Here is a 24,850-nt window from a genome sequence, read left to right as displayed (position 1 = left end):
GCAGCGCTAACTGCGCATGCCCAAGAAAATATATTACAGGGCAGGTGCCAGCATTTGAAAATGAACACAGAGGAGGCGGAGTAAAGACCTAACGACGAAATGAGTGATGGATGTGAGGCGTCGGTGTCAGAGGTGGAAAGACCTGCCCCCCGGTCAAGATTCTGGTATGTCTGACCAATTTTATAAGCGATTATTTCTGCGGTGGAAGGAACGCTAAATAAAAGAGCCACCTTGACAGAATGCAGCATTAGTGCTGCACAAGGTGGCTCTTTTACTTAAAAACACCTGGGGGGGTGACAGGTTCCCTTTAATTTCCCAGGGGAGTGTTGCATTTGTTTACTCCTTAACCAGATGCAGTGTTCAGAGACCACTTAAGGTTGCAGAATAGGTCAGAGATCCCCATTCCTCACCCATAGGAGGAAGTGGGACCCAAAACCAAAAGAGCTTTGCTTTCAATTACTAATAAAATTACATTTTTATTGTCATGACACAAATACAATGTTTCATATACATTTTTTTTTAATTCTCTTTTATTTCAGGTCCTCCAGTCACTGTTGTTTTAGACATTGAAGTGACCAGCATTGACCACATCTCTGAAATAAACATGGTAACAATAATTAGACACAAGCTTATGTATAACGTCATATACCTGTTGCCAGCACTAGGTGGCGATCTAAATGAGAAAAAATACCCAATGGTGGAAATGAGCAAATATTTACAGTGCCTTAAAAACTATTCATTCCCTGTGAAGTTCATATTTTTTCACTTTACACCCAAAAACTTGTCAGAGTTGACACATGGTAAGGTTCTTAATATTGGTAACAGTAGGACCCTCCCAAACGGGGTCACCTTGCCGACAATGCTACTTTTGATCAAAAACAGTGTTAATAAGAACCCTATGTTATTTAAATGCACTTTTACTTTTTACTAATTTAGTTGCAGCAGGGTTTATGTTCATTTTGCTTCTTGCAGGTTTTGTATTGTTAGTATTATGTTGTTCTCTCCTATATAATGTCTTCTTCTGCTGTTTGATATTTACCTGACTGCAGGAGGAAATTTATCCTAAATTATTTTTTTGTTCAGGAATACACAATGACAGTGTTCCTACGTCAGAGCTGGACAGATGAAAGACTTTCTTACAATCACACCAACAAGACTCTTGGCTTTGACAGCAGATTTGTTGAGAAACTTTGGATTCCAGACACATTTATAGTGAATGCCAAATCTGCCTGGTTTCATGACGTCACAGTAGAAAACAAATTAATCAGACTACAACCTGATGGTGTTATCTTGTACAGCAGTAGGTAAGAGATGTGTTGTTTTACGGCTGCAAAGGTTCTGGTACAACAATAAAAATGATACCTGTCTTGTGTAACGTGGTGCGGGGCGGTAGCCGTGGGTGAGGTACTCATCTCTTACGTTACATGAAGGTGAGGGTCCTGGCTGGGTGTGTGGACTTTGTCAATGGGGGCGCTACGTCCCTGCAGGTCACTTTTTACCGATGACTTTGGTTGGGTAGGACCAGATGTTGTGGACTATAATGAGTGAGACCACCAGTCAAAAATAAACCTTTTACTTAACGAACTAGTTAGCCAATATGGTGGTACTTAGCTTCTCTGCTTGATGATGCCTTGGAACTCCTACCCGGGGTCCTCTCTTTGTCTCACGTCCTTTGTTCCGTCCTGACCTGTTACCTCTGAGTTATAAATTCAAGGCCATAATGCAAGGAGCCCTGTCTCAGGACCCGTCTCCGGTGCATCAATTCTGTCTTTCTGACATTACTCTTTTCTCTATTCCGAATCTCTCTATCCACTGCCTTGGTCTGCACTAACTTTGAGGACACCCAACTCATGTGGCTCTGATTAGTATCAGACCAAAGGTCCGCTCTAGCTGCAAGCTAAGCTCTGTCTGACTCACTACCAGGAAGTCCTCTCTGATCTTGCTACATAGGCCTTCCCTTTCTGGGCTAGTCCCAACTCTTAACTCTATCGATGCCTACTCACTACCTGTTGCTGTGGCACATGACAATGCAAAACATTAAAAAGTAAACATTATAATACAACACATCACAATCACACACGTATCTTCAAGGGGGAACGTGGGCAGCCTGTCCATCTCCATACATTTCGACCTTCTTTAACCCCTTAACGACCGCTGATACACCTTTTAAGAGCGGCAGTTAAGGGTACTTATTCTTCATCGCCACTTTTTAATGGTGCTGAGAAATAAGTGTAAAGCGCCCCCCAGCGTCAGAAATTCTCCAGGGTCTCGGCTACCTAGGGTAGCTGAGAACCCGGAGAACATGATTTGGGGCTTGGTTTTTACCTACCCCAATATTGCATTCACCGTCTGATTTCATATTTAATTTCTATAGTTGGAGTTATAGCTAGAGTTAAAGTTGGGGTTAGGGTTAAGGTTATGGTTGGAGTTATAGTTGGGGTTATAGATAGGGTTAGGGTTGGGCTAGGGTTAGGGTTATGGTTGGGGTTATAGTTGGGGTTATAGATAAGGTTAGGTTTGAGCTAGTGTTAGGGTTGGGCTAGGGTTAGGGTTGGGCTAGGGTTGGGTTAGGATTAGGATTGGGGTTAGGGTTAGAGCTAGGGTTAGGGTAGGGCTAAGTTTGGCCTAGGGTTAGGGTTGGGGCTAGTGTTGGGATTAGGGTTGGTGTTAGGGTTGTGTTGAGGTTAGGGTTGTGGTGTTGGGGTTAGGGTGGTGTTGGGGTTAAGGTTGTGGTTAGGGTTATGGTTAGGGTTGAGATTAGAGTTAGGGGTGTGTTGGGGTTAGAGTTGGGGTTAGGGCTGTGTTAACTTTGGAGTTACAACTGGGGGGTTTCCACTGTTTAGGTACATCAGGGGGTCTCCAAACGCGACATGGTGCCCGCCATTGATTCCAGCCAATTTTGCGTTCAAAAAGTCAAACGGTCCTCCCTTCCTTCTGGGCCCTGCCATGCGCCTAAACAGTGGCTTTCCCCCACATACAGGGCATAAGTGTACTCAGGAGAAATTGCACAGCAAATTATATGGTCCATTTTCTCCTGATACCCTTGTGAAAATAAAAAAAGTTTGGTTCCAAAGTAAATTTTTTGTGAAAAAAGTAAAATGTTCATTTTTTCCTTCCACATTGCTTTAGTTCTCGTGAAGCACCTGAATGGTTAATCAACTTCTTGAATGTGGTTTTGCGCACCATGAGGGGTCCAGTTTTTAGAATGGTGTCCCTTTTGGGTATTTTCTGTTATATTGACCCCTAAACTCACTTCAAATGTGAGGTGGTCCATAAAAATGGATTTGTAAATTTTGTTGGAAAAATGAGAAATCGCTGGTCAACTTTTAACCTTTTTAACGTCCTAACAAAAAAATTATGTTTCCAAAATTTTGCTGATGTAAAGTAGACATGGGGAAAATATTATTTATTAACTATTTTATGTGACACCACTCTGATTTAAGGGCACAAAAATTAAAGTTTGTAAATTGCAAAATTTTCAAAATGTTTGCCAAATTTCAGTTATTTTCATGGATAAACGCAAGTCATATAGAAGAAATTTTACCACTAACATGAAGCACAACATGTCACAAAAAAACTTTCACAAAATCAGTAGAAGTGCTCCAGAGCTATAATCTCATAAAGTTACAATGGTCAGAATTGTAAAAATTGGCTTGATCATCAAGTACCAATTTGGCTCTGTCACTAAGGCCTGTTTCACACATCCATTTGTCAGCATCAGTCAAGATCCACCGATTTGGAAAAAAAACGGATCCGCCATCTTTCTTGGCGGATCCGTTTTTTCCCCCATAGACTTGCATTATCGGCGGATCTTGACGGATGTTCATCCGTTGGATTCGATATTTTGCGGATCCGCCAAAATTTTGGCATCCGCTGACATCACTGAACGGACAATGCAACGTTTTTTTCAACGTCGGATCCGCATTTATGCTACTCCTGGAGATTTAACTCTAAATACCGTAGCGGCCGCAGCAAAAAAATCTCTCTCTCTCTCATTGTGTAGTGGCCAGTGCTAAAAACTGCAGCTCAGCTCCTATAGAAGCGATCGGTACCGCGCTCTAAAAAATCAGCAGACAATGGCTGCAATAAGTGGCTTTTTTTTTTTCTACAAGAGAAAATAATGGTTTGTATTGTCCTCGAAATTATGTTTGATTCTCACTATGTTAATCTGTAAAAAAGTAAAAAGGATTCCCAAGTAACTATGCTACTACCTTTCGCAGACCCCACACTTTCTACTTAAAGGAGATTTGTCATTAAAAAATTAACTATTGCTTAAATCATGTTCTTAATGGTAAAGATACATAATATTTTTTACAATTTTTACAATTTTTTCATATCACTATATTGAAAAAAAACATCTAAAAACTTGCAATTTTCTCACTGTCAACTATGTCTAATACTAGACTCATACTTCCTGTTCTGTACAGCAGTCACATGGTAATAGGAAGCAATACATTGCCTTGACTTCTTTCTTGGCATTCTTTGATCTGGATAAAGGTTCTTGTGAAGGAGGGCTGAGGAGGTGAACTGTGACAATATTGTAAACTAGATGTGTGCCCGAAGCTATCGCATTGGGAGGGCAGTAACATCACGATGGGGGCAGCTTTGTGGAGCTGGGGGTGGCACAACCGGCCGGAAAGACGGTGTTTTGCGGTCTGTGCTGGGGATGGTATGTGGCGCCATCAGAGGGTGGCCACACCCAATCTCGAGCACAGGCCTCAAGCCGCGGTCTTTCCTGCCAGCTGTGACTGCACAGAGGTGGGTGGCCAGGCAGCGGTGGGATCCGGCACGTGTAGTCAGGCGGTGGGTCCTGGCAGGGTCCGGTGGCGGCATCCTTCTAATTATTCCCCCTCATTACACCCTCTCATTACAACCCCTCATCACACCCTCTCATTATACCCCCTTCATTACACCTCTCTCGTTATACCCCCTCGTTACACCCCTTTCACAGCCTCGTGATCGCAGCGGCGGCCTGGATCCGAGGGGCAGTTGGGATCCGAGTGGCGGCTGGGATCCAAGCAGCGGCCAGGATCCCAGTAGTGGTCGGGATCCCAGTGGCGGTCGAGATCACAGCGGCGGTCGGGATCGCAGTGGTGGTTGGGATCGCAGCGGTGGCCTTGATCTGAGCGGCAGCTGGGATCCCTGTGGCGGTCAGGATTGCAGCAGCGTTTGGGATCGTAGCGGAGTTCAGGATTGCAGCAGCATTTGGGATCGCAGCGGAGTTCAGGAACGCAGCTGCGTCCTGGATCCGAGCGGCATCACTTGGGTGTTCCAAAATGGCAGTCGGCGTACTTCCGGTGCGGCGCGGTGGATTGTGGGATTCGGGGACATCCAGACGGAAGTGGATGACGAACAATTTAAGGCAATTATATATGTAGATGCTAGATCCTGTGTTATCTTTGCTTTAAAGAGATGCTATCTGTCATTGCAATCCTGCCTGTGATGATAATGAGACTGCTGAAAAGTAAAAAAAAAGTCTAAGTCTATTATCAAACTTAGTGGTAAGTGTGAAAGTTGCAAGATTTCTTATATTTCCTTAAGATAGGAAATGAAAATTTTAAAAAATCCATATCTGATGATAAATATTTCTAGGCACATAAAATAAATCAGCTAAGGAGGGCAGTATAAGCCCTCATATTAATTGTCTGGGATCCCATCATACGTGAAGTTTGAGTGACACTGATTTTATTGTTGACTCTTGTGTCAATTGCAGAATCACATCAACTGTCTCCTGTGATATGGACTTAACAAAGTACCCCCTAGATGAGCAAGAGTGTAGGTTGGACCTGGAAAGCTGTAAGTCAATTAACACTTTAATTGTTTACAAAAAGAAAATAAAAAACTATTTTTTACACACTGGAATCTTCTTTATGTGAATTCTTAATCTGACTGCAAGGCCAGTTTCACACATCCATGAAAGACAGGACATGCTTGGAAATATCAGGGTCTGCCACGGCATCTTCTGACCTCAGATAATGACCTCATAGGCATACAATATATAAGGATATTACCTTAGGCCAGGAAACCTGGCAGTCTGGGACAGTATTCTGACCCGTGCATGGTCCATGTTTCACAGATGTGTGAAGCCTGCCTAAAGTTTAAACTCTGATTAAAGTGTATCAGAGCAGACGAACATGTGAATTCTAGACAATTAGGGAATTCTGAGTTAATGGAATATGATGGAAGTGCCCCTTACGTGAGCCGCTAAAAAAACTGTCATTCACTCTGGAGCGTCCAAGAAATCAACGAATTACGTTAACAGTCTGTTGATTTTAATGTGAAGCTTCTTTTCTCCTGTGGTGACGCTGCAGGTAAATTGAACTCTTACTGCTAGCTTTGCCTACAAACTACAGCTCATCACTGTGGAGCCCAGCGGAGGCTCAACAAATTGTCACATCATTTCTATCAAAAAGTGATTAACTTAAGCAAGCAGTTTCCTACGAATCTTTTACCAAGTTTTCAGCTCCTAATTTGAGAGCAGCATAATGTAGAGACATAGAGACCCTGATTCGAGCCTTATATCATTTATTGGCTGCTTGCTGTAGTTTTAATAAAATCATTGTTTTATCAGCAGGAAATTATCACTAGAGGACTAGTAAACCAGCTGCCATGTAGTCCTCCATATTCATGGATTCTGTATAACCCCACCCCCACTACCGATTGGCAGCTTTCTGCCTATACACAGTGTACACAGGAAGCTGCCAATCAGTGGTGAGGGCAAGATTATAAGAGAACTGCTAGATCTGCAGCTGAGAAAACTGTTATTGTATCAAAACTACAGCAATCAGCCCAGTGACACATCGCTGGAATCAGGGTCTCTGCCCCTACATCATGCTGCTCGTAGATAGGGTAGCAAAAACGTAATGACAAACTCCTCTTTGGTTCAGCTCTGTGGAAGAAAGTCTACAGAGTATTAAAGTAAGAGCAATGTGCATATGATTTTATTCATTCTTTTATACGTGCAATGGAAAAAAATCTGCAGTAGAAACTGACTTGTATTGCAGATTTTATATCCTCGGTTTGTCAATTTATGCCCTGCATTTTCTCCACAACTTTTACCCTTTGCAAAACATAGGATGCAATTTAAAGATCTGCGGAATTATCTGCCAAGGAAAATCAGCAGGGGAAAATTTGTACGTGAAAAATCTTTGAAAAAGCCAAAAATCATCTTCATTCTTCAGCCTCTTGACTATTTGCTGGCCGGGGGCCCGTGCGCTCCTTAAGATTAGGACTAGTGGCATTAGGACTAGAAAATTAGGAAGGGGAAAGGGAAATTTGTGCTCACCAAAATAGTCCTGTAAGCCGGTCGTGCCTAGGGATCAAATGGCTGACCACCATGTGTTGCAAACATGAAGAGAGAAGGAAGATCCGACACTGGAGACTTGATAAAATCCACGATAAGTTTTATTCACATAATTTCATGATAAAACCATAAAGGGGAAAACAGACCCCCCCACACCTGACGCGTTTCGAACCTTACACCAGGTTCTTCCTCAGAGACATGAAACAAAACAGTTCACAAAATGATTATAAACATTCCTAATCAGCAGAGGGACTCCACACATGTGTATAATCAAAGAGGCAGACAACTAAGCCCTCAAATCACTGGTGGAGTCACTCCCTTGCAAGAAAAAAGAGAAAAAAAAAAGGAAAAGACCAATACAACAATGGACAAGACATAGAATAAATAAAAACATGTGCAATACACACGTATAAATGCATAAATACATAGCAACTAGTACTAGGACTAGTGGCTTGGTTGCATCGCTGGTTTGAATTGCTCGCTTTCCAATGCTACAAGCACAGCGGAGAAATGTGGCGGCACTGGAGCTGGCTGGATCCAGCGATCTGTAGCAAAGAGCTTGTAAACACTGAGTTTCTTTAGCGTAAAACTGGCCACCGCTTGTAGACTGCAGAGGTGGTCGGCCATGCTTTGGCCCCCAAGCAATTTTCTATCCACTCTGACTGATCACCTTAGACTATGCATGTTAGATGCTTATCCTCTCGTTCCGATGACTTCTAGGCAGTAGCCCAGGAGTTGTTCAACAGCGGCACTTTTACCTCCCCCTATCCAGATTATGAGGAGGATGAAGAGGATCGGATCAACAACCCTTACCATAGATGGTTGACACAATCAAGAGGGCACAAGATCAAGCTAGCGGCACGAAAGAGGATTGCATCCACCCATCAAGGGGATGTCAGCAGGCTGGGCAGAGGGGCACTGCAGAAAAGGGACTTTGGGAATACCCATTTAGCTAGTGGTGCAGCTCCTTCATTTTATTGAATTAATAGGAGACCCAATACTCAAACCCCCGCTGATCGGGAAGTGATAGCATACCCTAGTGATGTGCTTACCCCTTTTACTATAGGGAAAGACCTAGAAACATATAAAGTAAAGGTTTATCATAAGGAACGTGTTTAAATAATTATCACTTTCTTCCACTAATAATATGAGAATTCATGATTTTCTTTTTATTTCGACAAATTTATATTTTGTACCCTTGTGTCATCCCAGACAAATAAATAAATGCATTTTGTCTTTGTAAAATGGAAGTGACAATAGTTTGCCCAGAGCAATACTAAGAACGGAGGGAGCGTTGAAGTGTCACTGTTAGGTATTGTGCTTCACTGACCAAGTTATGTAACCTCGTACACGCCATACTCCATAGAACGTCCTTGTCTTGTGCTGTTCATGGTGGATTATAACTTTTCAATATCCTCTAGATGGGTATTCAGCTGAAGACATTATCTACAACTGGTCAGAAAACCAGAACCGGATCCATGGTCTAGATAAGCTGGAGCTTTCACAATTCACCATTACTGACTACAAGTTCAGCAAAGAGGTGATGAACTTCAAATCAGGTAACAATGTGTGTCTACTATGCAACAAACCAGCCACATTAATGGCAGATTCCACTATTGAACAACTCCGGCTTAATCAATTCAGGACGCAAATTAAAACAGTGTATACTCCGTTCTTACAGAGGGGCCGTTCCAGTGATGTCGCTATTCCTGGAGAAAGACATGACATTGTTGTGTCACTTGACCACTGCAGCCAATGAGTGGGCGCAGCTCATCAATATTCCGCTCTGATGAAATAGTAAATGCTACAGCGGGCATTTTAGACATCATTGTCATGTCATTCTCTGAAAATAGCAGCACCAACATTGCTGGAACGGCAAGAGAGGGGTATGACAACCCCTTTAAATGGAACTCCAAACTGCTATCATAGCTTTATGAGTACAGATTTCTCTATTCTAATAAAGTTTTTTATATGCGGCAGTATCCGCAGCTACATATATGCCAATGAAGTAGGACTCGTCCAACGGGGCGTCTCTCTCCCCCCGAATAGTCCTGCCTTGTGTTTTCTAATCATTACGCTTGTATAATGGTCCTACCATGCTGAGGATTGTATGCAGGTTGTCAATCACACCCAGGGAGAAGTGATTAGAAAATCTGAGGCTGGGCTAGTCCCGGGAAAGGACCGCCCCACCAGACTAGTCCCGCTTCATTTGCAAATGCAGTTCTACAGATTAAAAGTAAATTGTTAAAACACCACTGCGTTAGTTTTCCACGTAAACATCTTATTAGAATGAAAAAATCTGCTGGGTACCTCTATAGTAGCTGTTGGGTGATCAGAGGGGGTGTCAGGTGTCAGACCCCCATCGATCTGCTATTGATGACCTATCTTGAAGATGGGTCATCAATATATTGTGCCTGAGCAATACATTTAAAGCATATCCTAGCCATATCATATGCCACAATATGAGAATACACTTGTAAATCTTTTCTTTACACTGCATACATTTGTATTTTTTCCGATTACAGCATTTCTAGACCACACATTAACTCGTCTGAGCAAAGTAAATGAGTGGAAGGATTCTAGCACATTGCTCATAAATTTCATTACAAGAGGAGGCTTTCTGTCGGTTATATATTTCGATGGGTGAGATATACGTCTAATTCCTGGTGTCACTGTCGGCAATCAATATCCCAGCTGTTTATTATTCAGCAGATCAGCATCTAGCAGCCTTCATTAGATCAGCGGGGTGTCTTGTATGGAAGAGAATAACAAATCAACAATATTTTTCTGAGATAAATTTAAATAAAATTTATCTGCACAAGAAGAAAGCAATACACAGTATATCAGTGCAAACAGCAAATTCTCCACATATTTCCCTTTTTTTTAATTTTCAGTAGTAATAATCCTTTTCAATTGTGTTGGTAGTACCAGCAGAGCGACCAATAAAAAGTAACTAATAAAAATAGTTCTTTTACATTGTACTTTATAAGGTATATGAGAAAACCCATAAAAGGATGTACTTTATTATGACATTTAAAAGAAGGAAAAAATATTAATAAACTACTATACCCAACTACAATATTATTAAGCTGGCAAAGTGATCACAAAAATAAATCACAAGCCAAACCAGCATAATCATACAGGATAACTACAAATAAATATCCATATGTTATTGGGTAATTGTGATTAAAGTGATGGGGCTGGCTATATACCCACAATAATAGTCAATGACTCATCCTACAAAATTTCTTATAAATCATCCTACTTGACCGTGATTTATAATTCTTTAAGACATTCTTGTCTACAGAAGTTTCTTTATTGAGGTGCTCTAGGGACTCATATGACGGTGAATGGAGGCGCCTTTCTTGTTTGTTCAGGGTGCTAGCCTCTGCGGGCAGGTATGGTCATTTATAGGGATTTTTGTAGGATGAACTTAATAACATTGTAGTTGGATATGGTAATTTCTAAAAAAAAAAAAAATTCTACATTTAAATGTCATAATAAAGTACATTTTTTATGGGGGCTTTTCATATGTCAAACAGTTCTTTCAAAACTCTCGGAAAAAATGATTGTTTTGCTTACTTTACTGTATAAATTTGCAGTTATCCTGCTTTAGTCCTGTTCAATATATATGTGGTAATATAGTTTTTGATCAATTTTTTGATCTATTTAGCCATGTGATTTTTATTGTCCTTGGCTTCCACATATATTATGTCTACTACTATTTTACTTTACTGTATAAGGTATACTAACATTACCTTGTATTTTAGGCTTCAATATATAGCTGATTTGTCAGTGTGCTGAATTAAAAGAGCAATCAGGATTAAAAAAGTCATACACCCTAATGACATTCTGAGTTCATAGAGGGGTGTCTCATTAATAATCTCCTCGACCCTGTCTATCTTATGGTCTCAGTGAAAGATGGAGGTCTCAGGACTTAGACCCCAACCGATCAACAGAGTATTGAAGGTGCTACAAGATAGCAAAATGTTTTCAAAGTTTAGTTGCACTTTGAATTTATAAAAATTGTTCAAATTTAGTTTATGGGTAATCATAGCTTGAAATAGGATTCTTGCGCAAGGAGAAGTCTGCTGAGCAGCTCTTTCTGGCTTCTCCCTGCCTGGCTTGGCTTGATTGACAGGTCTTTCCCTATTGGCTCAATCAATCAATCAAGCCAAGGGTTATTATCTGTAATAAGGGGGACAGCCTGCTGTTGGGGAAACATGCAAGTGCTAATAAGTTGCTTTTGATAAAAAAAAAAGAAAAGATAAATTTGAATCACTAGTTCTATAAGTTGAATTATTCAGTTTTTGGAGGTACATATTTCCCTTCAGATGTTAAAGCGTCTTGTACCATCCTTGTTGCTTAGAAGATTAATCGATCACATGCAAATAAACCAATACTTCAGCATTCAGACTTGTCAGAATCCAACAAAAGCAGTGATTATTAAAAGCAGTAATATTTGCTGGGTACGGTAATTCATGTATAAGATGGGTATGCTTTGCTGAAAATATTCTTCATGGAATGTAAATGGTTATTCCTAGTGATAAGCGAAGTTGCTCGGATACAGGTGTTATCTGAGCATGCTCGTGTGCTAACCGAGTGTCTTTGGCATGCTCGAAAAATATGTTCGAGCCCCCGCTGCTGCATGTCTTGTGGCTGTTCAACAGCTGCAACACATGCATATGTAGCGGCTGTCAAACAGCCATGAGACATGTAGACGCGGGGACTCAAGCATATTATTCGAGCACGCCAAAGTCATTCAGATAGCACCTTATCTGAGCACTTTCGCACATCACTAGTTATTTCCCTTCATTAAAAGTTCTCGCCTAACCAAATATGGGAGTCCAATTGTTGTTACCCCCAACAATCCCAAGAACAAGGCTCTGAAATGCTCAATTGAATTGGAGCCCGGGCAGCTCATGCGTTTCCATTCTGTATGGAACTGCTGGAGGTACTGTATTCCAGGTGTCTAGCCCCACCGATCTGCCTATCCATAGGAAAAATGTTCATGATGGAGAATAACCCTATGAAGAAGTCCTCTTAAAATATCAATTCTGGAGCATCTTTTCTCATGCTGTGTTCACACTGGGAAAATGCTCTATGTTATGGTAATAAGACTTGCCCCCATACACATTTCAATTCAATGCAACTAACTTTTTTTGCAGGAAGCAGCAATAGCGTCGTCTTCCAATTTTTTTTTTTGGGGGGGGGGTTCACATGCAGATTCGGTCAGTGAGAAAAACTACTCATCTACACTGCTCCATTGAATAACATTGGTCCTGACCGAACAAATATGATTATATGGACCTAGCCTAAGGATGTCACCATATGTAAGCAATGTGCGCTGCGACATGACTTGCAAAATATTTTATATACTTGTTCCTCTGAATGTGTGCAATATATATAATTATGTACATTTCAGTTCTAGCAAATAGTTCTACCAAATATTCAATTAACACAATGTATTCCAGGCTTTCTAGGTGCCATCAATGTACGAGAAGGAGGAAACTTATGACATCTCTTTTATATATATTTCAGCAGGTCAGTTTCCCAGACTGACTCTCCGTTTTCAGTTGAAAAGAAATCGAGGGATGTACATCATACAGTCCTACGTGCCATCCATCTTACTTGTGGCCATGTCATGGGTTTCATTTTGGATCAGTCAGTCTGCCGTCCCTGCACGAGTATCACTGGGTAACATTCATGTGTCATTTTGTATGGACTGGAAGTAACTTTTAAAAAAAAAAAGAAATAAAGCAAGAGAAAATATTTTATATTTATATATTTTTTTTATTTTAAATGTTTATTTCAGTTGTTTTTATTATATCTTAATTAGTAATGAGGGAATATGCTTGGATAAGGTGTTATCCGAACATGATCGGGTGCTAGCTGAGTGTCTTCGGCGTGATCGAAAAATATGTTTGAGTCGCTACGCCTGCATGTGTCGTGGCTGTATGACAGCGACAACACATGCAGGGATTACCCGTTAGACAAACCCTGAATCTGTTGGTGCTGTCGAACAGCTGCGAGACATGCAGAAGCGGGGACTTGAACATATTATTCGAGCACACCGAAGACACTTAGCACCTGAGCATGCTCAGATAACACCTTATCCCAGCACACTCACTAATTTTAATATAAGATATAATAAAAGGTTTAGGGATCTTTTGCATGCAACAAAGTGATTTGTGTTTTTTTATTACTTTTGTCACTGGGATATATTAGGTGTTACCAGTAAATTAAGCGCAGTGTATTGGTATTTTTTAGGCTTTATGCTCACGGTGATTCCATTTACACAGAGTAGATCACTGGTCAGCAGTATTCCATGGGTGACCACATTACTTCTAGGACAGAATGGCTCCATAATGGAGCATGTTTTGCTTGTGGATTCACATGGAATAGTGAGAAAAAATACCGCTTCCTTGAAAAAGTTGAAGCACTATACTGTCCTCATACACGCTAGCAGGATGTGCAATGAGACATATAGCTAAACCCGTCTTCTTTAAGAAAAGAGGCTGTAAAATTGTAACCTTCTTTTATTGATTGCAGATGTGACAGGAAAGGGTGAAACTATAGGATGCAATAACAGGAGCATTTCAGAATATATAACTGCACAGAGCATAAAATACAGCTAGTCTGCAATACACAGTAAGATGAGGTAATACATAGGTACCATGAGGTAATACATAGGTAACATGAGGTAATACATAGGTACCATGAGGTAATACATAGCTGATGATTACCTATTTAATACAACAAACGTTATAAACACAGGATTATAACACCTAGATAGTGCTTACCAACTATGCTTAGAGCAGGCTGTTTAAGAAGCATGAAGAACACGAATGGTGTAGTTTCTCCTAAGACACGTGGAGGAATAAAGGCTGCTGTTCCCCTCACAGTGTCATAAACAAGACTATGATGTAACAGGAACAATCCCACAATACATTGCAAATTAAACTAGAATCTATGCATTAAACGGCCAGCAGGTGGTGCTGTTACCTTACAGTATGAAATATATGAAGGATTAATACACACAAAAATACAATGTCTGTAATAATCGAAGACATAAAAAATGACTAGACCTTCTAGACAGCAATTATATGGCTGGACAGAACAAGGACGGTATTTTAAATTATGGTGCCATTGCAAAATTCAGAATTAGTTTTATGCAGAATTGATGTATAATACTGATAATATATGAAAAGAATGGTGTGTGCTATTACATATCAGCCTGGAAACATTACTATGACAGCAGTGCTCACACAAGTTCCTAGGTCCAGTCGAATAGCTGATCTTGCGGTACATGTAGCCGCAGCTCTGGTCCTGAGTGCCGGCGGCAGCGCCGGGTGTTGATATGAGAGACTTGTGCGAGTTTCTCACATCACACACAATAGTGTGATCCCGGCCACAGACTTGCAGTAGATGTGGGAAATCCACAGGTAATAATGCACATGAGTTTTTCCTGCGTTTCCATGGTGGAAAGGCATCCAAAACACATGTAATCCAATATCAGGAAGCATCAAAAACAAAGCAACTTTGCTTAACCCCTTCACCCCCAAGGGTGATTTGCACGTTCATGACCGGGCCAATTTTTACAATTCTGACCACTGTACCTTTATGAGGTCATAACTCTGGAACGCTTCCATGGATCCCGGTGATTCTGACAATGTTTTCTCGTGACATATTGTACTTCATGTTAGTGGTAAAATTTCATTCAAATAACTTGCGTTTATTTGTGAGAAAAACGGAAATTTGGCGAAAATTTTGAAAATTTCGCAATTTTCCAACTTTGAATTTTTATGCCCTTAAATCACAGAGATACGGCACACAAAAAACTTGATATCTAACATTTCCCACATGTTTACTTTACATCAGCACAATTTTGGAACCAAAATTTTTTTTTGTTAGGAAGTTATAAGGGTTAAAAGTTGACCAGCGATTTCTCATTTTTACAACACCATTTTATTTTTAGGACCACATCACATCTGAAGCCACTTTGAGGGGTCTATATGATAGAAAATACCCAAAAGTGACACCATTCTAAAAACTGCACCCCTTAAAGTGCTCAAAACCACATTCAAGGTGCGTCACAGGAATTTTTTTGAATATTTAAAAAAAAAATGAACATCTAACTTTTTTTCATAAAAAAAATACTTCAGGTTCAATTTTTTTTATTTTACCAAGGGTAACAGGAGAAATTGGACTGCAAAAGTTATTGTGCAATTTGTCCTGAGTACGCAGATACCTGATATGTGGGGGGGAACCACTGTTTCGGTGCATGGCAGAGCTCAGAATGGAAGGAGCGCCGTTTGACTTTTTCAATGCAAAATTGGCTGGAATTCAGATTGGACGCCATGTCACGTTTGGAGAGTCCCTGATGTACCTAAACAGTGGAAACCCCCTACAAGTGACCCCATTTTGGAAACTTGACCCCCCAAGGAACTTATCTAGATATGTGGTGAGAATTTTGAACCCACAAGGGCTTTACAGAACTTTATAACGTACAGCGGTACAATTAAAAAATCATATGTTTTCCACAAAAATGATCTTTTCACCCCAATTTTTATTTTCCCAAGGGTAACAGGACCCTAAAAGTTATTGTGCAATTTGTCCTGAGTACGCTGATACCCCACATGTGGGGGTAAACCACTATTTGGGCGCATGGCAGAGCTCGGAAGGGAAGCAGCGCCATTTGACGTTTTTGGCTGGAATTGAGATCGGACACCATGTCGCGTTTGGAAAACCCCTGATGTACCAAAACAGTGGAAACCCCCCACAAATGACACCATTTTGGAAACTAGACCCCCTAAGGAACTTATCTAGATGTGTGGTGAGAACTTTGAACCCCCATGGGCTTCACAGAAGTTTATAACATAAAGCCATACAATTAAAAAATCATATTTTTTCCACAAAAATGATCTTTTCACCCTCAATTCTTAATTTTCCAAGGGTAACAGGACCATAAAAGTTATTGTGCAATTTGTTCTGAGTACGTTGATACCCCACATGTGGGGGTAAACCACTATTTGGGCGCATGGCAGAGCTCGGAAGGGAAGCAGCGCCATTTGATGTTTTTGGCTGGAATTGAGATCGGACACCATGTCGCGTTTGGAAAACTCCTGATGTACCAAAACAGTGGAAACCCCCCACAAATGACACCATTTTGGAAACTAGACCCCCTAAGGAACTTATCTAGATGTGTGGTGAGCACTTTGACCCCCCCAGTGCTTCACAGAAGTTTATAATGCCCGGGCGTGAAAATAAATAATTTGTATTTTTTCCACAAACATGATCTTTTAGTCACCATTTTTTTATTTTCCCAAGGGTAACAGGAGAAATTGGACCCCAAAAGTTGTTGTCCAATTTGTCCTGAGTATGCTGATACCCCATATGTGGGAGAAAACTACTGTATGGGCACACGTCGGGGCTCGGAAGGGAAGTAGTGACATTTTGGAATGCAGACTTTGATGGAATGGTCTGCGGGTGTCATGTTGCCTTTGGAGAGCCCTTAATGTACCTAAACAGTGGAAACCCCCCACAAATGACACCATTTTGTAAACTAGACCCCCCAAGGAACTTATCTAGATGTGTGGTGAGCACTTTGAACCCCCCAGTGCTTCACAGAAGTTTATAATGCCCGGGCGTGAAAATAAAAAATTCATATTTTTTCCACAAACATGATCTTTTAGTCACCATTTTTTTATTTTCCCAAGGGTACCAGGAGAAATTGGACCCCAAAAGTTGTTGTCCAATTTGTCCTGAGTATGCTGATACCCCATATGTGGGAGAAAACTACTGTATGGGCACACGTCGGGGATCGGAAGGGAAGTAGTGACGTTTTGGAATGCAGACTTTGATGGAATGGTCTGCGGGTATCATGTTGCCTTTGGAGAGCCCCTAATGTACCTAAACAGTGGAAACCCCCCACAAATGACCCCATTTTGAAAACTAGACCCACTAAGGAACTTATCTAGATGTGGGGTGAGCACTTTGAACCCCCAAGGGCTTCACTGAAGTTTATAATGCCAGGGCATGAAAATAAAAAAATCGTATTTTTTCCAGAAACATGATCAATTAGTCCCCAATTTTTTCATTTTCCCAAGGGTAACAGGAGAAATTGGACCCCCAAAAGTTGTTGTCCAATTTGGCCTGAGTACACTGACACCCCATATGTGGGAGAAAACTACTGTATGGACACACGTCGGGGCTCGGAAGGGAAGCAGTGACGTTTTGGAATGCAGACTTTGATGGAATGGTCTGCGGGTGTCATGTGCGTTTGGAGAGCCCCTAATGTACCTAAACTATTGAAACTCCCCACAAGTGACCCCATTTTGGACACTAGACCCCCCACGGAACTTATCTAGATGTGTGGTGAGCACTTTGAACCCCCAAGTGCTTCACAGAAGTTTATAACACTCGGACGTGAAAATAAAAAAATCATTTTTTTCCACAAAAATGATATTTTTGCCCCCAATTTTTTATTTTCCTAAGGGTAACAGGAGAAATTGGACCCCAAAAATTGTTTTGCAATTTGTCCTGAGTAGGCTGATACCCTACATGTGGGGGTAAAACACTGTTTGGGCGCATGGCAGAGCTTGGAAGGGAAGGAGCACCATTTGACTTTTTCAACTCAGAATTGGCTGGAATTGAGATCAGACGCCATGTTGCATTTGGAGAGCCCCTGATGTGCCCAAACAGTGGAAACCCCCAATTATAACTCCAACCCTAACCCCAACACACCCCTAACCCTAATCTGAGCCCTAACCCTAACCCTAACCCTAAGGCTGTGTGCACACGCTGCGGATTTTGCTGCGGTTCCGCAGCGGTTTTGGCTGCTGCGGACCCGCAGCAGTTTCTGCTGCGGTGTACAGTACCATGATTCCCTATGGGAATCACAAACCGCAGTGCAGACGGTGCGGAATTTTCCGCGCGGATTATCTGCGGTTTTCAATCCGCAGAAAGAATTGACATGTCAATTCTTTCTGCGGATTCTCCTGCGGTTTGCCATCTCCTCTATTGAGGAGATGAAAAACCGCAGGACAAAACCGCAGAGCAATCCGCAGGTAAAACCACAGGTCTTTTGACCTGCGGTTTCACCTGCGGATTTTACAAAATCCGCGCGGATGAATCCGCACCTAATCCGCAGCGTGTGCACACAGCCTTACCCTAACGGGAAAATGGAGATAAATACTTTTTTTTTAATTTTATTATTTTTCCCTACCTAAGGGGGTGATATCGGGGGGTTTGATTTACTTTTTATGGCGGTTTTTATGTTTGGCGGCTGTCGCACGCTAAAAGACGCTTTTTATTGTAAAAATAGTTTTTGCATCACCACATTTTGAGAGCTATAATTTTTCCGTATTTTGACCCACTGAGTCATGTGAGGTCTTATTTTTTGCAGGACGAGTTGACGTTTTTATTGGTACCATTTTCGGGCACGTGACATTTTTTGATCGCTTTTTATTCCTATTTTTGGGACGCAGATTGAACAAAAACCAGCGTTTCATGAATTTCTTTTGGGGGGTGCGTTTACACCGTTCCGCGTGCGGTAAAATTGATAAAGCGGTTTTATTCTTCGGGTCAGTACGGTTACAGCGATACCTCATTTAGGTCTTTTTTTATGTTTTTGTCGGTTTTATGCAATGAAAACTATTTTATATAAAAAATAATTATTTTTGCATCGCTTTATACTGCGAGCTATAACTTTTTTATTTTTTCGCTGATGATGCTGTGTGGCGGCTCGTTTTTTGCGGGACAAGATGATGTTTTCAGCGGTACCATGGATATTTATATGCGTCTTTTTGATCGCGCGTTATTGCACTTTTTGTTTGGCGGTATGATAATAAATCATTATTTTTTGCTTCGTTTTTTATTTTTATTTTTTAAGGGGTTCGCTAAAGGGGTTAACTAATGGGACAATTTAATAGGGCGGGTCATTACGGACGCGGCGATACCTAATATGTGTACTTTTATTGTTTTGTTTTTTTATTATTTCCAAAAAATGGATTTATTGGGGGAATATTTTTTTTTTTTTTCTAATTTATTTGGCGATTTTTTTTTAATTATTTTAACACTTTTTTTTATTTTTTTTTTTACTTTATTAAATAGTCCCAGGTGGGACATCACTGTCCTGTGACAGATCGCTGATCTGTCACATCACAGATCACTGTGACAGATCAGCGATCTGACACAGGCACTGCAAAAGGCTTCCTCATGCCTGCGCTTTGCAGGCACTGAGGAAGCCAGCTTCCTCAGGCCCCCCGAAGGCCCCCGTCGCCATCTTGGATTCGGGGGCCTGGAGGAAAGGAGCCCCCCGCAGCAGCGCTGCACATTGTGCTGCCGTGGGGGGCTCAGGGAAGCACGGAGGGAGCCCCCTCCCTGCCGATGCTTCCCTTTAACCCCCGGTACACCGCGATCATGTTTGATCGCGGTGTGCAAGGGGTTAACTTGTCGGGGGCTGTCCGTGACCGCCCCTGACACATTGTGCCGGGTGTCAGCTGTGATAATCAGCTGACACCCGGCCGCGATCAGCGGCGCTCACCACGTGGGCGCCGCTGATCGCGGTAGACGTACTATCCCGTCCACGGTCATACGGGCCCGGGTACCGTGGACGGGATAGTACGTCGGATGTCAGGAAGGGGTTAAAGCTTGACATACCAGCAAGAGACAAAAACAGCAGCGTCAAATACGCATGTAAAAACGCACAAAAGCACAATGAAAGAACCCAAGTAACCTAATTTTAATTATAGGTGCAGAAATGGTTCAGAAATTCTGTAGTGTCAAAAAAAAGCTCACCTTAGAAATGTAGCATTAGGGAATGTCCACACGGTATTTTTTTGCATCGTTTTTTTTCCCTGCAGTATTGTCAAGAAAATAGCTGCATTTTTCATGTGTTTTTTATTAATTTAATAGAATGGGTAAAAGATGGAGAAAAAACACTGCAAGAATTGACATGCTGCGGGTTTTTCTGTACAAAACACTATAGCTCAAAAAACACAAGGATAAAAACCGCACTGTCTGAGACTTCAGAAATATATTTTGCTGCTACTGTAAAATGCTGCTTTTTTGTCCCGCATGAAAAAAATGCATGGAAAAAAGGGGCAAAAAGACTACTTGTGAACAAACCCTAAGTAATTTATGTTATAGAGAGGAAAATTCAGGATATCTGGAATTGCATGGCATATAGTCTGTGAACATGAGCATAGAATACCAATACATGTGCACCAGAGGATGTTACTGTTTTAACCATGTAGATTTGATTTTGTATGTGTCAAAGTAAATGGCAAAAAAAACAGAATTAGGTCAATATTTAATGCATATCCTCAAGTCCATACAGTTTAGTAAATAAGTATTTGAAAGTTTGCCCATCTACAAAGAATGGAGAGATCTGTAGTTTTTATCGTAGGTACACTTCAACTGTGAGAGACAGAATCTAAAAATAAAAACCAGAAAATCACATCGTATGATTTTTACATAATTAAATTGCATTTTATTGCATAAAATAAGTATTTGATCTCATACTAACCAGCAAGAATTCTAGCTCTCACAGACCTGTTAGTTTTTCTTCTTCTTTCATTACTTTTATTAGTTGCAACTTTTTGAACTCGTTACCTATATAAAAGACACCTGTACACACATTCAGTCACACTCTAAGCTCTCCACCATGGCCAAGACCAAAGAGCTGTGTAAGGACACCAGGGACAAAATTGTAGACTTGCACTAGGCTGTGATGGACTACAGGACAATAGGCAAGCAGCTTGGTAAGAAGGCAACAACTGTTGGCACAATTATTAAAAAATGGAAGAAACACAAGATGATTGTCAATCTTCCTAGGGCTGGGGCAAAAAAAATACAATGTGAATTTCTTTTTTTAAAATTTTAGATTCTGTCTCTCACAGGTGAAGTGTACCTGCTATAAAAATTACAGACCTCATTCTATGAAGGTGGGAAAATTTGCAAAATTAGTAGTGTAACAAATACTTATTTTCCACACTGTATGTAGAAGCCCCTATATACCTGAGTAGATGCTGCATTTTGAGTATAAGTAAAAAGCACAAATAATTTAGATTTTTTGCTTTCCTAGGCATAACCACTGTACTTACAATGACAACTCTTATGGTCAGCGCAAGTTCTTCGCTTCCCAGAGCATCTGCAGTGAAAGCTCTGGATGTCTACTTCTTGATATGCTATTTCTTCGTGTTTGCAGCCCTTGTAGAATTTGCATTTGCTCACTATAATGCTGATTATATGAAGATGCAAAATAAGTCAGTCGATCACAAAATAAAACACAAGGTAGGACAAAGGGCTAAGCTCTAATAATCTATTTATATAATTGCCTTGTAATGTTTTCATTTCCTGTTCTGTCCAGATGTCACCGTATCCCAGAATTCCAAGCGGAGGAAGTTCACCGACCGCCATATTGGGACACCCAAGTGATGGGTGTCTCAATATGGAAACTGCTGCTGGTACCAACCTATTGCATGGTGCTGGAGCGCCTGCTGGGGCCTGCAGGGTACTCGGTACCGGGCAGTTCACTCCTTAAAGGGGATGTTGCGGTGGCAATGACCTGGTCCATGGCCCCAATCGTCCATGCAAAAATGGTGTAAACGAGTTTCCAATGTTTTACTCACGGTTCTGCAGGTAAAGTGTCCAGGGCACTAGCTACAGATGGTGCTGTAGATCCAATTGCCAGGAAACAATTTGGGTCCCAACTTGCCAGGATGATTTAGAGGCCTTCCTGCTGTGCTCTCTGTTCCTGGCCTCTGCTGCTTATAGCTAAGCTGCGGCCCTCTTCAAGGGCTCTGTCTCGTCTCACTGGCAACCCTGGCTCTTGTGTTTCTGCTGTGCTGTCAGGTGTCAGTGTGAATAGAGAACTTGCAATTCTCTGTTCTGCAGATGCGACTATGAGGCTTGAAGTCCCCAACTGGTCCAGGACTCTGGTGTCCTCTTTTATAAGAGCTCTGCTCTGGGTGAGATGTAGCATACAGCTCCTCTCCCACGAGCTTCTCTCCACACATCCTCGCTCATCCCTGTCTACAGACAGACTCTCCTAACTCCTCCCCAAGCCAGAATGTTCCAAGGAAGCTCCCTTGAATTCAGGTGTTAGAGCTCCCCCTTCTGGTCTGGAGTAGGAAAAGTGTTACATGCTGTGTGCTACCTGGCAAGGGGTCTCCTCTTTGTTTCCAGGCATGGCATCACCCCTTGTGAAGGAAGCAATGCCACTGTGGCAACCGGACTCCTTGGGTGCCACACTCGCCCTAGTTAAATTCAGTACTCCTGGACTGAGGAAACACAAAAGAAACATTTTAACAAGCAAACAACTAAAACTATTTACAAGATCTTAACATCAATTCAGTAACATTCTGAAATGAGGTGCCCTTTTTCACCATTCACAGTACAATATGGGGGACCCATCTCACACCCCCAACGTAGACCCTGGGCGTGACTAAAGGGCATTAGTAGTCTCCAGGTTGGACTACTTCATCGGTCATGCCAGACGGTTTTTGTTCTGTAGCCATTAGTGCTAACCATTTACAAACATTGTCCTGGTCACTACGAGTCCAGTGACTCAATCGTCCATAAGAATGCTCAAAAGTTCTTACAGTAGTCTCTGTAGGCACATATGCTTAATAGTTGCAGTTATAAACATTATTAACTTATTTATATTTCCTATGTACACAGTCTACTTATATGCGGAACCTCATAGGGGGCAGGCCTTTGGTAGTACGGATAGACCTACGTAGCACTGGTGTTGGTGGTGACCTTATCGGATTCACTGTTCTATCTACCACTGGTGTAGTGCGCTCTCTACTGACTATGCTATGGGTGATTATACATAGAACGAGTATACCTGATTTTCTCGGGCCACTTCAGCGCACTGTGGGCATGGCAGATTCCCTGCTGGTAGGGTGAGGATTCTCTCGCTCCACTGCTTGTGTGGCATCTGCTGCTTGAGCTCGCTGATCTTCAGGCTGGTCTTGAGTCAAATCTCCCTCTGTCACTTCTAGTTGAGGAATGGTTAAGACGGGCACCACCATGGCCTGGTCCACTCTTGTCCAATCTGAAGGGAGCTCGCCAAGTATGGTGCGGATCTTTTCTTCCACTTTTTCTACTGACTGAGGAATGTCTTTGGCTTCAATCCTTTCCTTTAATTGGTTAGGGCATGGTTTTAGGTGATCCCTTGACACTGTTGCTGAGGATTCTCCATCTGCTGATTAGGCACACCTTGGTATTATTAATGTTTGAAGGCATGATGTTCTATGGTTGAGCTTCCTACTGATCATCAAGTTTTAATAACAGGAGAAACAACAAGAGCACACAGTTAGCATAATGTAAAAAATATTCAAAATTTTATTAAATATCAATAGTACTCGACAAGTGACAAGAAAGTGCTCATGAACTAGTGTGGACAAAATGTCCCGTGGAGAAATCCCCCTCACACTTTCCCCTCGATCGAAAATCCAGTAAGTAACACACATGAAAAACATATCTCATCTCATATCATAGCGCCATGTGGCATACAAAAGGGTAAACTACTGCAAAACAGTGATGGAATAGCAAGTAGAAAACGCCTGCTAGCAATACTTAGAGAAAGGATGCAAAATGCAACAATAAACTCTAAGGCTACAGGCAAGTAAACATGGGTCAGCTTACCGGAGAGGAGAAGGAGAGGGGGTACAGCAGTGAGGCCTCTGACGCGCGTTTCGCGGCATCCCCCGCCGCTTTCTCAAGGAGGAGATAGTTAGAGAAGTCCCTGTAGGGCCTTCAAATAGCCCATGACCCCGGTCACATGACCGGCGTCCACCAATACAAATGGCTCCAGCGGCGCATGCGCCATGGCGTCTGCGGGTCCTTCACGGTGAAGCGGCGTCACACACACTGCGCACGCGTGGGAGACCCGGAGCAGGACGCACTGTGCTGGGAGACGCCGGTCACAGTGTGGAGCCACAGATATCATGGCGATGCGCACGGCCATAAATAAGGAGTGGATCGTATAAGCAGATACATAAAGCATAAGGTCAAAGCGTCTCAAAGGGGGCGAATTCATACAAAAATTTGACCACATGTATACACATGGGGTTACATATAAATATAAAGAGGGAAGGCCACCTAAATACATACAGTACATAAGATGTATGTGTATATATATATATGCGTCCAAGCAAGGTAACATAGTTAAAAGTAAACAATATCAAGCAGTAAATATACGTACATTGAAGTAAAAACTACGTCAGATATATAAATACATCTAATCCACTACAGTACATATGATAAAAGGTCACTGGGGGAGTGAATTGGTACTAAGTTTAGCCCTATATCTCCATACAAGACCACCCCCACATCTAGATGAAGACCACCAAAATACATGCAATACAGAAAATATGCATCCGAAGTAATACAGCCATTATAAATAAGCTATAACAATAAGTATATAGCAATACAATGGGTATGCATACATCAAAGTAAGAACTACATGAGGTAGGCGTATACCTCTTTCCATAATGTAGATACATTTGCACACGAGGTCAAAAATGAGACCAA

General features: G+C 41.6%; 1 protein-coding gene across 2 annotated transcripts in view; it reads left to right on the top strand.

Moving 5' to 3' along the window:
• Positions 1–24,850, top strand: part of GABRD (gamma-aminobutyric acid type A receptor subunit delta) — a 75,629-nt gene that overhangs the window by 36,172 nt on the left and 14,607 nt on the right. Inside the window, exons 3-8 of one of the 2 annotated variants that reach the window (XM_073585412.1) lie at positions 540–607; positions 1,084–1,304; positions 5,714–5,796; positions 8,725–8,862; positions 12,845–13,000; positions 21,393–21,601. In XM_073585412.1, the coding sequence (XP_073441513.1) occupies positions 540–607; positions 1,084–1,304; positions 5,714–5,796; positions 8,725–8,862; positions 12,845–13,000; positions 21,393–21,601 (875 nt within the window). The remainder of the gene's footprint in view (positions 1–539; positions 608–1,083; positions 1,305–5,713; positions 5,797–8,724; positions 8,863–12,844; positions 13,001–21,392; positions 21,602–24,850) is intronic. The other variant, XM_073585413.1, reaches the window with a different exon arrangement.

Source organism: Dendrobates tinctorius, unplaced genomic scaffold, assembly GCF_039654945.1.
Source record: "Dendrobates tinctorius isolate UK_male_01 unplaced genomic scaffold, ASM3965494v1 ptg000086l, whole genome shotgun sequence".
Classification (NCBI taxonomy): domain Eukaryota; kingdom Metazoa; phylum Chordata; class Amphibia; order Anura; family Dendrobatidae; genus Dendrobates; species Dendrobates tinctorius.
Note: the sequence above shows the minus strand (reverse complement) of the source record. Positions and strands in the feature narration are given on the sequence as shown.